General features: G+C 31.6%; 2 protein-coding genes across 4 annotated transcripts; one reads left to right on the top strand and one right to left on the bottom strand.

Moving 5' to 3' along the window:
* Positions 1-2,177: 2,177 nt before the first annotated feature.
* On the top strand, positions 2,178-5,564 carry LOC109794672 (anthocyanidin reductase ((2S)-flavan-3-ol-forming)). The gene is made up of 6 exons (XM_083068643.1): positions 2,178-2,380; positions 3,167-3,333; positions 3,459-3,659; positions 4,351-4,510; positions 4,634-4,847; positions 5,230-5,564. Exons 1-6 carry the CDS (start codon positions 2,254-2,256, stop codon positions 5,372-5,374), a joined length of 1,014 nt encoding a protein of 337 aa, XP_082924769.1. The 5' UTR covers positions 2,178-2,253; the 3' UTR covers positions 5,375-5,564.
* A 931-nt stretch (positions 5,565-6,495) lies between these two features.
* Positions 6,496-11,821, bottom strand: LOC109817863 (calcium/calmodulin-regulated receptor-like kinase 1). 3 transcript variants are annotated; one of them, XM_083068642.1, is made up of 9 exons: positions 11,674-11,821; positions 11,291-11,495; positions 10,414-11,189; positions 9,413-9,566; positions 8,400-8,526; positions 7,920-8,002; positions 7,735-7,806; positions 7,113-7,316; positions 6,496-6,982 (listed from the first exon to the last, which is right to left on the bottom strand). In XM_083068642.1, exons 3-9 carry the CDS (start codon positions 10,716-10,718, stop codon positions 6,665-6,667), a joined length of 1,263 nt encoding a protein of 420 aa, XP_082924768.1. In that variant the 5' UTR covers positions 10,719-11,189; positions 11,291-11,495; positions 11,674-11,821; the 3' UTR covers positions 6,496-6,664. The 3 variants fall into 3 exon arrangements, with proteins under 3 accessions (XP_082924768.1, XP_082924766.1, XP_020238800.1); XM_083068640.1 differs by having other exon boundaries at positions 10,414-11,153; XM_020383211.3 differs by having other exon boundaries at positions 10,414-10,769.
* Positions 11,822-12,803: the final 982 nt, after the last annotated feature.

The raw sequence follows: 12,803 nt of genomic DNA, 5'->3' as shown, positions 1-12,803 counted from the left end.
GGTGGATAAGATGTATTATTGACACCTTTAGTATTATTCAGATGATTTCTCTTCTTAGTAATTTCTTTGAATAACTTTTTTAGTATATGTTATGTTATGTTATGAATTTTTGTTTTCAGTTTCTAAACCATATTTCTGTCTTTGAATTTATGATATTTTATGAATTTTTATTTTATTTTTGAATCACATTGCGACATTTTGTTGAAAGTTGGTTGGCATTTTGGAACGGTCCCTTCTAAAATCAAAACGGCCCATTCTAAAACCAGAACGGCCTCGTTCTGGATTCAGAACAGCCCATTCTACTGCACTCGTGGTGTGTTAATTTTGCAAATGGAACGGCCTGTTCCAAATTCAAAATTAACACACAACATGTGCAACCAGAACGGGGCGTTCTGATTTCAGAACGAATCGTTCCGGTTCCAGATGCATTAAAGAAATTTGGCATCTATCTATGCATCTACGTGGCATCCACGAGGCCAACAGTCAACTCGGTTTAAATAATTTGGGCGAAAATCTGACATTGCAACAATTTAATTTATTAGGGACTAAATTGAGACAAAAAATTAAAGTGAGACTAAATTAAAACAAACAATTATAACAAGGGACTAAATTAGGTTTTTAGCCTTTATTTAACTATAATTGAAAATTGAAAATTGAAATACAAATAACACATGGTTTGTCGATTGTTATTTAAGTTTTTTATTTCGGTGTATTTTTTTTTTGTGTGGCCGTTTGTCATTTAAGTTTATGCACGTTTTGTATCCGAAAATGCATGTAATATTTATGTGAATTTGACTATATGAATTAGACTAGGTGCATGTCTAGATTAGTTGTGAATTTTTGTTTAATAACCAATTACATTTTCAATTGATTTTCTTTAAAAGCCAATTTTAATAAAATCAATTTGATGTTTTACTACGGTAAATAAGTAATGATTTTAAAATTTGATGTAGCTGTCTGGATTGTATAAAAACATCATTTTATGCAATAAACTAATAAAAAGGGTATGAAATAATTTATTTAGATTAAATATTTTTAAAATTATCAACAAGTTGTTGGTTAAAATGAAACTAGACACTAGACCTCTTATGTAATGTAGATTAAGAAATGGATAAATATTTTGCACGTTGACAATTTTTTTCTTCTTAAAACTGATAATTGAGGTGAGAAAATTGTTAGAATTGTCCAATAATCAGACCTGCTGATTATAATATAAAAAATGTTCATGAGTGAATTTAAAGATAAAAAGGCCAATGTTATAAAAAAATTATATTTTATTTAGATGACAAATACTTTAAAAAGATATAAAATGTAATGAACAGTTCTTTCCATAAATTTTTTGTTAAATTCCCATAAATTATTCAAGACATTTTTGGTTCATTTGAGATTTATTTTTCTCATGATTTTCACCCTATTTATAATTTTTTTCATTTTTAAATAAGTTGTGTTTAATGGTTAATGATACAATTTTCACATCTTGAATCATTAAAATAAACTCAAAACCATATCACATAATTAAAAATAACAATTATTTCAGAAAATTCAAATTGACCCAATTTAAAAAATAAATCATCACAATAAATCTTTAAAATAATATAAACGACTAAAAATATCATTTAACTTAAAATTTACTTTAACTCACAATTGGTTAAGGATAAATAAATATGATTATCAATGTATAGTTAATAATAATAGGGATTGTTACAATGTTTAAGAGCGGTTAATTTTTATCTTACAGCGATAACAGTCACAAAATTATCGAATTGTCTAATAATAATTAATGTTATTTTAATACTTAATAAGTTAATATTAACAATATGCATAATTATATATAATTACATTTGTTATTATAAATTATTTATAAGATAAGATTAACCAAATTTATTTTGCTATATTCGTACGTGCTTCTGCTATACGATTGAACGTTAGATAGATGATGGTAGATGAGTTTAAGTTTTTCAGTTCAGTTTTGCATGTTTGATTGTGAAGAAAATATTAGTAATAACCAGACATATTAATAAAAGGTGAAAGTTATTTTTTGTCCCCGGAGACTTGTCGATGTTGAGTCGTTGGTAGCAACACACCACCAAACTCTATCACGTGTTCACCTTTAATTTTGAAGAAACAGCTTTTTGTATTAAGTAACTGAAACACTAAAGTTATTTAAGGAGCTTTTGTACTCAGGGAGGACCAAAAAACTGTCCTAAGAGTAAGTTTCATTCTTTCAAGTTTGAAGTGTGTGAAAGAGAGAACATGGCAAGCATCAAGCCAATCGGAAAGAAAGCATGTGTGATCGGTGGCAGTGGATTTATGGCTTCTTTGTTGGTCAAGCAGTTGCTTCAAAAGGGTTATGCTGTCAATACCACTGTTAGAGACCCAGGTCTCTTCCTCTCCCTATGAAGTAAAATTGTTTTATTTTGTCAAGAAAATATTTTAAGGGCAAAAACTTATATATATATAATGCTTGTTTCGAGGGTGGAAAAGAAAATTTAAGTTGGAGAAAATAGAATTAAATCTTCTTCACACCTATTTTAATTCTTAGTAGCTGAGACTCATTTGTCTGATAAGACCATCCTGAACATGTGTATTTCTCTCTACTGTGATTAGAAAGCGACATGAGTGATAAAAAGAGGAGAAAAAATGGTAACATTTTGAAAACTATACTTGACCTTAATAATTTTATTTATGCAATTTAAAGGTACAATTTGTTAGGTATTCTTCCTTGCTCTTGTTATTGTCTAAAGTTCTTTCATAGCCTTTTGTTTTTGTACTAATAAAAACTGAAAACAAAAGCTACGAAAAGGTACTTTTAAGACTAGTTGGTCCGACAGGTGTTGTAGTTAGTCTTGTCTCAAGGACTTAAATTCGAATCTTAGATCTAATAAAAAGATGATATTAGAAGAGATAATCTTAATATAGTTGGTAGACTATGACAAGAAGTACTAGTCCCTAACGGAGACTATTTCCAGCAAAGCCAGAGATATTCTTCCCAATACCATGATACAAAAAAAAAAAAAAAAAAAAAAAAAAAAAAAAAAAAAAAGACTAGTTGGTAGACTATGACAAGAAGTAATAAGCCGATTACCCTTCTGAAATTGTGTGGAAGAATGAGAGTCCAAATGTAGTTTTATTATGAACAGAAGTTCTTATGTTGGTGTTTGTGCAGATAATTCTAAGAAGATATCTCACCTTTTGGCACTGCAAAGTTTGGGCGAATTGAAAATATTTGGAGCAGAATTAACAGCTGAAAATGATTTCGATGCCCCGATAGCAGGCTGTGAACTTGTCTTCCAGCTTGCTACACCTGTCAACTTTGCATCTGAAGATCCTGAGGTAGATTGGACACTGAACTAGAAACTGCATTATAAACTTAACAACCAAATTGAATGCTCTTACACATACATATGTGTTGAAAAGAGAGAAACTAATGAGGAAATTCTTTTGCAATTACTATTCAGAATGACATGATCAAGCCTGCAATCTCAGGAGTATTGAATGTGTTGAAAGCATGTGCGCGAGGAAAAGGAGTTAAACGAGTTATCTTAACGTCTTCTGCAGCTGCAGTAACCATAAACGAACTCAAGGGGACTGATCTGGTTATGGATGAAAGCAACTGGACTGATGTTGAGTTCTTGACAAATGCAAAGCCACCCACTTGGGTAAAAGTCTAACCTTATTTAGTGTGTGTTTGGGTTAGAGTTTGCAAAATTGATTTTGAATGAAATTGATTTTGGTTAAAATTAATTTTGAAAATAAGTGATTTATGTTTGGATGATTTTACTCTTAAGACCAGCTCAATATAAAAGCTCTTACACAAAGCAAAATTTACCTAAATTTGCTTAAACTCATAGAGGTTGTTTGGATAAATTCTCCAAAAGTACCTCTAAGAGAAAAAAATAGGAAGTAAAATTGAAAAAAGTTTCTCCATAAACTAAAACTAGATTATACATAAATTAAAAATAAGACTTTAAAGAAACTAATTGGAAAAAACTTCTACAAATTAACCTAAGTTTAGGCTAATTTTAGCTTATGAAGAAACTTTTTTTTTTCTTTTCATTTTTCTCTCTTAGAAGTACTTCTGAGAATGTTTACCCAAACAGACCCATAATCAATTTTAGACTCGGAATCAATTCTTCAACATGGGACCAAATGTGTGAATATTTATCTACAATCACGTTAACTGGTATTTTAACGTGATTTAGAATGATCCAACATGAATCTAAACACGCTTATGGGGATGGAGATGAGGGATGACTCTTCACACTGCCTTGCCTCATTGCTATTTGTAGTTAGAAAAGATTAGTACTAATTGGATAGACTATGAAGTAAAGTGTTCATCCAAACATGCAGGGGTATCCTGTCTCCAAAACACTAGCAGAGAAGGAAGCATGGAAGTTTGCTGAAGAAAACCACATTGATCTCATCACTGTGATACCTACTCTCACAACTGGTCCTTCTCTCACTCCTGACATCCCATCAAGTGTTGGCCTGGCCACCTCCCTCATAACAGGTTCAAATCTGCAAAATCTACTGGTTTAAGCACTTTCTAGACGTGTCAAGTACTTGAATTTTTAAAGCATCATAGTGAATGACCCATGTATGTTTCAATGGCACCTTTATTTATACCTTGCAGGCAATGATTTCCTCATAAACGCTATGAAAGGCATGCAGTTACTGTCAGGTTCAATATCCATCACTCATGTGGAGGATATTTGCCGAGCACATATATTTGTGGCAGAGAAAGAATCAGCTTCTGGCCGTTACATTGTCTGTGCTCACAATACCAGTGTTCCTGAGCTTGCAAAGTTTCTAAGCAAAAGATACCCTCAGTATAAAATTCAAACTGAGTAAGCTTCTAACCTCACATTTGGTGTGAAATGTTTAACCAAAGGTCAATTCCCTTTTTCATTTTATTGTTTATTCACGGAACCCCTTTCCTTAGTTATAGATTAAATATTGTGATGCGAGATTAAAGTCAAAGAAATAAGAAGCACAATTTTATGGATTTATATGTCGTATACAATATCTATCTGTCACAGAATTTCTCTGCATTTGTATTGGTTTCAACCAATTATATGGACATGCATTAGGAATCTACATTGTGTTGATTTGGCTTCATACTGCACTAATGTTTTAACCCTTGATGTAACTGATTCTGATTGCTTCCTTACCCAAACCGTTGAAAATGTCTCTGTTTCTTTCTAAGACAAGTATATTTTCTAATTGCAGATTTGATGATTGTCCCTCAAAGGCAAAGTTGGTAATCTCTTCTGAAAAGCTTGTCAAAGAAGGATTCAGTTTCAAGTATGGGATTGAAGAGATTTATGATCTGACTCTGGAGTACTTGCGGAGCAAAGGGGCCTTAAAGAACTGAATTTTGAAAATTTTATTGGTCTAGCAAACTCTCAGCTTGTTATGTAGTAGCAGTTTGCGAATAAATCGAGGGGAATAGTAGGTTCGTCACTGTCGATCCACTACTGTATTACCACCTCCTTAAATTACAATCTATGATATTCCCAGTTTGTTAAAAAGAGAGCTCAATCACTATTGAGTTTGGATTTTAATATGCTTTTTGCTTAAATTTTCTCTCCATGATTTTACTACAAGCGCATATAATAAGTGCTTAAATAATCAGGCATGCTCATCAGAAACTCATTTGGACATAAGGGCTTTTCCTCATTCGATTTAGATCGGATTTTAGGCATAAAATCATCTTATTCGAAAAAAGTAAAACTTGTGTTGCAATTTGAATTAGTTAAAATACAATATCATGTCCGATTCAATTCAATTTGGTTCAATATCATGTTTTTAATTAAAGCCTCTTTATAGGCTTAAATATGTTTTTAGTCCTTTAAATTTAAGATAAATTTATTTTTGTCTCTCAAATTTAAAATTGTTATTTTTAGTCTCTTAAATTTTTAAAAATTTTATTTTAGTCTCTTAGATCACCAATAACATATTTGAAAGTGACTAATTAAGACAGTTATGCAATATCAACTAGATTTAATATGATATTTTCACTAATAAGGACACTAATAGATAGATCTTATGTAATAATGTTTGATAAATTTCTTAACAAAATTTGAATATAAAGATTAAAATAAATTTTTTTGAAATTACAAGAACTAAAAACAATAATTTTAAATTTGAGAGACCAAAGACAGATACCTTAAATACGAGGGACTAAAAATATATTTAATTCCTTTTTATATCTGATAACTATCATATCGGTAATCACTGTAAGCAATTAACTTTCTTACAAATGATTATACTGTCACGAGAATAGGCTCGCGATGAGGTGAAAAGTTATGAACGATGAAAATAAGTCATTTTTTTGCATGCTCGCGAACCATGAAGTTTACTCAACATACTTTTTTTAACCCTCACACTCCCCACCTATACTTTTTACTTATTGAACTTGTGTGTAGGATTCGGGATTCCCCTAACAAAATCACGATATTATACCCCATCTATTTCACAATTTGAATTGCTAAGTAAACAAAATAAAATGCATATACTAATTTCGCATCCAAAAGCACTAGCAGATTCACGGATTAATCGGCTATGCAATCATCTATCTCATAGTTCTAGTGTGGTAAAGAAGTTAAATCGTTAAGTGAACAAAAGAAAAAAAACTCCAAAAGCACTAGCAAACTCATAAAAATCATCGGCTATGTAATCTGCGCAGCATCTTTGTACTCTCAATTGTTGAAAACTTGTCAGTTTCAAGCTGGTCCACTTCAATGGAGACTTCCTTTAATGCATCAGAAGATGCTCGACTATGATTTTTACTATGCCTCTTACGAAGCTGAGATAATTCTTGAACAATGTCGTACATCGGAGGTCGGCTTTTAGAGACTTCATTAACACATTTGAATGCAAGTGAAGCCAAGTCATTAAGATTATGCAAATCATACTTTCCGTTTAATTGCATGTCAACAATTTCTTCCCATCCAACCTTACCCTCACCTTCCATTGCTGCCTAATCATAATCAGAAAGAAATGTTATGTCAATCCTTAGTATTTTACTCATTTTCAGATGCATCAAGATACATGCATGCATCACAGCACAAGCACACACATAGAAGTCCACATGCAGATACTGTTCTTACTAGATTTACATATTCCATGAGCCCTTGCTGTGGATTCCTGCCAGTGATAAGCTCAAATAGTAGTACACCAAAACTATATACATCACTTTTCTTAGTAAAGGTTCTTGTAGACAAATACTCAGGATCAAGATATCCGAAAGTTCCTCTGATATTTGATGTGCGAGGTTTGATCATCTCTGGTCTGGAGAGCCCGAAGTCAGTGACCTGCCCAATTAAGTATAGATGTTAAACATGTATAGGAAAGAAAGGCTTAAGCTTCAATATGGACAAAAACAAGTGAAGGGATATAAGGGAAAAGGAAAACTGCATTAGCATATTTACAAAATAAGGTATCATTGTCAGAAAAGCTTCCTTTGAATGAAGAAAACTATGAGTTTAGTTCTTCCTAACAACGTTTTGAAGAAAGTAGAGATTCTTAGTATCATTTTGATGAATATATAGAAAAGGAGAATGAGGGAAATGCAATGCATAAATGAAAGAACAAAGAACAAGGAAAAAAAAAACAAAAAACAAAAAACAAAGATTTCCCAGCATTAATAATGCACAAAATGAACATTTTAAAGTATCGTCAGCATTGAACATCCCTCTTCATCTTTGTGCGAACTAAATGTGCAAAGCTTACCTTGGCTCTCATAGAATGGTCCAAAAGTATGTTGGAAGATTTGATGTCACGATGCACAACAGGTGGAGAAGCCTGCAATAAGTTGTTTTTTAAAAATAAGAAACCAAAAGTAAACTTAATCCATTAGATCTTCTCCATGTGTAAGTTTACCAATTTAGTTACTAAGATCTGAGTGTACTATATACCCCATAATGTAGATATTCCAGTCCCCTTGCAACATCTAGTGCTATGCTTAGCCTCAAACCCCAGCTCAATGGCTCATGCTTTCCTAAATCAGCAACACAAAGAAAGATAAGTAAATAGAGAACAAGAAGATTGCAAGTAAAAGTTCTTCTAAGCTCTAGAAGAAAATATAAAAAATTTTGTTTCCTAGAATTATTTTTTGTTCAATAAGCATAATGATATGTTGACTCTGTCAAAATTGATGGAAAAGCAATTCAATGTATAACCAGATTAACTTTAACACATCATATATGTTTTAATTTTATCAGTGCAATTATCGGTGGTTTTAACTTTATCACCTCTTCATCAGGTCAAACTAATTTTTTTAAGGAACAAAAAATGTAACCATTAGACACCGAGAACGTTTACTCCATTGGGCAATATAAAAACAAATTTTGTATGCTAGTATAAAATGACAAGAAAAAAGTTGTTCTCTTTCTAACCATACAAATGGGAAGCAAGACTGCCATTGCTCGTGTAAATGAAAAGAAGCATATGTTGTCTTCTTTCTGCCACATACCCCACCAAATCCACAAGGTTTTTGTGATGTAATCTTCCAAGTAATAAAACCTGATAACAGGAAAGGAAAGAATATTAACCATCTTACCATCTAAAATCGCCAGACAATATGTAAATCTCTGGAAGAAAAGATGTGGAAAGAACAGTTTGAGTATCTTATTGCAAATTAAAGGTTGTTAGCAGTAGAGTAATTGAATAACAGTAACCTCCCACCATTATTGCAACGAGAAAATAAAGTACAAGAACTAGTACAGGACACAGCATTACATTAATGTGTGAGAAAAATTGAAGTCTTGTACATATTACACCTTATATACACAACTCAGATGCCAGTCTGGAAGTGATCTGGAAGATTTTTATCAGTTTGAAATTCAAAATATTTGAAAGGGAAAAAAAGTTAAGATAACAGTATAATTGCATACTAAGAAATACCTTTCAAATTTAGAGATATTTTTGTTGAAAGTAAATTTTCATACTGTAAAAAATTATGAAAATGTAGTATGCACAAACCCATTATCTTCCCGCACATTATAATGTGTTTTAAGTAAAATTTCTAGAATATACCAACGATCAATTAGTTTGGTAAAGTGGTATTCTGCAGTGTGTGTGTGTGTATAATATGGAAAATGAGTGAAAGATTATTAGTAAAATCCTCCATTAAATGGAGAAAGAAAGATACAGCACCACCGCGAGTTTTTGACCCAAATTAACTTTTAATGTATAGTTTAGTTTTGCATTCCCCGATATATTTTTAAGGTAAAGAATCAGTTACATTCACATTGCAGAGGATCCTTTTGGGAGGTTACATCCTTAACCAACACTATCATACAAAAAAAAAATTACTCATTCAATACAAAAACAAACTTTCAAAGTAATTTATACAGACATACGGATACAGACACATTAATAGAAACCTAAGCATATCCTCAATTATTACCTCAGTTAAAAATTCCTGTTCTCCTTGTCTTGAATTAGTACCAAGAACTTTAACTGCCACTGTCTCACCTGTGGACATCTGAGCTTTATAAACAGGACCAAATGCTCCATTGCCTATGATGGTTGTGAAATTAGAAGTAGCCTTTTGTATATATCTGGAAAAGGTGTCACAAGGTCATAGAAACCGAAAGATTTAAAAATGAGCAAAATCACAGCACTAATGGCAACAACTAAAAAGCAAAATAGAGATGTTTGGCAACTTCAGCCACTAAGATACTAATATATGTATATAAGACCCAATATATTCAATCCAAAAACCTAAAATCAACCACCTCCCCCTCTCCCCGTGCTTTTCTTTCACAATTCCACGCTGAATTATATATTTACTAATCTGTCATGTCACATAATCATTTTTTATTTCCGGATAGATTTCCTCTTATGTGCCAGAGAAGTTGCATTAGTGCAATCTCACATTTTATAATTTATAATATCTAGACAATTTTATTACGCTCTCACTTGAAGCCAAGATTTTAAAATACGGTCAGTGACCGCTATTTTGGCCTTAACGTCAAAGTTTTTGAGCCCTTTGCGCCTGCAACATGACCACAATTGCTGGTACATCAGTCACATTTGACCAGAATTTCTGCAATATCAAGAATCGCGAGAAAATCATAGCTCCAATTTAAAACATTGATTGAAGCATTAAATCTAACATTTTTTTTAATCCTCACTTTGCGTCACCGCATAGTCCTTAATTATGTCTACCATACACAATTGTTGGACTAATTTGCTTCCAGAAATCCAAAGTAGAAAAGCATATATCCAGATTCCAGAAATACTATTTTTGTACAAACGTCTCTCTCTTAAGAAAAGCATAATCTATCATACTTTAATAGTGAGTATGGTTTAAAAAGCCAAGAGATTCTAGTGGCTGCACATTAATTTACAAAAACTTACAGTCTACAAAAGCAGGAAACAATAGTGCAACAAAAGTTAACATACTTGTAAGAATACTTGGGAATTCCACATACTGACACTGCGCTCTTCTTCCTTAGTCTTTCCAACCATAGAGGCGTGTTACTCCACTCAGATGTTCTGGGAGACTCCAGGCCGTCCGATAATGTTGAGTGAGAATCAACCGCTATGGCATTAACAGGAACGGTCACTGCATTCTGAGAACTGCTCCTCCCAACCTTTGTGCGCTTCCTTCCACATATGACACATACTGCAATCGAAATTGCCAAACCCACCCCAGTCACAAAGCCTAAGCAAAGTCCTACTATCAGAGTCAAAGTAGGCCGTTTCATCTCATGCAAACTCAGAATATATTCTTGCTACTTCAGTGTCTTCCCTTGTACCTGAAAATCACAGAACTAATAAGAAACACAACCACCCAACTAATATATTCATTCGAGGGAAGGTAGGTGAAGACACTGAAAAGTTAAAAATTTTGTTTTGTTAAAAAATAAAAAAGAGGTAGCTTTTTTTTAATATGAGAAGATAGAAAAAGGATTTTGAAAACTAATTTTTTTTTATCTTTATAATTTTATATAATAATATAAATATATTAAAAAAATTGACGAGTAACCGTCTAAAAAATTTAAAAATAAAAAATAAAAATTTCTTCCCTTTCCTTCGTTCTCTTTCGAGCAAACAATATTTTAAGGTTTTAAAATACTGCCCGCGTATGAATTTCACCGACGACATGAAGGTTTTTGGACTCTCCACACAGATCACATTGACTGCATTTGTCAGCAATTATCCGCAATATCAAAGATCTAAACAGAACCGCATCATAATTTAAAACATTCCTCATTTCTCTGATTAAAATATTGCAACAGCTTTCTATCAAAGAAGATTTTTCAAACGATAAACTTACTCTAAAAAGGTGGAAGAAGGAGAGAGAACCCCACAATGCAAAAAGACTTCCGTAAGGGGAATATCTAAAATCTCAAACTTGCCGTAACTGAATAGCTCATCTCATCATCTCATCATCCCCTCAACTGGCTTAAAGCCCAAGCAATCACCACATTATGGTGAAACGAACAATCCGCTTAATAGAAACATCAAAATTTTGAAGTCACCTATTGAATATCATGATCGAAAAAATAAATTACAATAACGATAAGCAAAATGAGCTCTAAAAAATTGAATTGTCTAATCTAATTAGAAAATAAAAGTATAAGCATAACAAGGTGCATCTAAATTTAATATTAAAAATAAGTAGAGAGTTTTCTTAGAGAGGGGAGAAAGAATATTCACCATGTCAACGAAACAGAGACACAAGGGAAGGTTCAACAATGGTGAGTGAAAAGCAGATTATTGGTTTTAAGCGTATTATTGGTTTGAGTTTGACGTGTGAAAAAGTGGATCCAAGTGACGTGTCGTTTCGTATCGAGCGCCAAAAGGTACATGTTTTGAGTTTTTTTCTCCATATTTTCTATTTTCCCAAATCACCTCCGTTTGACACGTGTCCTTCTCATCAAATTAGTGTGCGCTTTAGGATAACGCGCAATCATAAAAGACAATCAATCTTCCCTTTTTTCGGCCAAATTATATCGTTACCATGTATGTTACGAGAATTTAACTTACGTTTACCGTTATTCGTTATTGTATAACTTTACTTTTTCTTGGATTCTATAACTTTTATACAAAATCATTGAATAATGATTTATTTTATGCTCTCATAATCTTATTCATTAATGTTTTAATTTTCTTTTTTAGCAATACTATATATATCATCCACTAAAAATAATGTTTGTTCAAATTGAAAAGAAGACCACTAATTAAAGAATCACAATGGCATAAAAATAGGGGGAAAAATAAGTTTTAAACTTTTTATACTCGAAGGAAAGATGGTGGTGATAGATTACTAATGACATTTTCTTTAATGTTTTTGTATTATTAATTAACAAAAAAATTGATTAAGAGAGTGTTAAAAATAATTTAATTAATGATTAAGAAAGTGTTAAAAAGAACTTCGTTAGCATTCATCAATCGGTATGACAAGTATTTCATATAGTAGCGTTTCTCATATGTATTTAAATTCAATTAAAATATATGATATTTTAGTAGTAAATTAAAATTTTATTTTCTTAGGAGAGAGGTTAAATTACATTGGTGTAATTTATACACTTATTTGTACCATTTGATAATTTTATATTTTATTAATCCAATTGTTTAATTATAATTTTCTATTAATTTGAACGTTCATGTTGAATTTTATGAAAATTCAATAACAATAAGAAAGTAATCAAGTTATTTATATTTTAGTATATTTTTAATAGTATACATTATATATGTTGATTTTGATGTATATAAGTTAATTATTAAATAATCTTGAATTAATACAAAATTTGTATATATGATCCAAGTAAAATAAATTTTAAAAT

This window comes from Cajanus cajan, chromosome 2 (genome assembly GCF_000230855.2).
Source record: "Cajanus cajan strain Asha chromosome 2, NIPB_CcT2T_4, whole genome shotgun sequence".
Taxonomy (NCBI): domain Eukaryota; kingdom Viridiplantae; phylum Streptophyta; class Magnoliopsida; order Fabales; family Fabaceae; genus Cajanus; species Cajanus cajan.
Note: the sequence above shows the minus strand (reverse complement) of the source record. Positions and strands in the feature narration are given on the sequence as shown.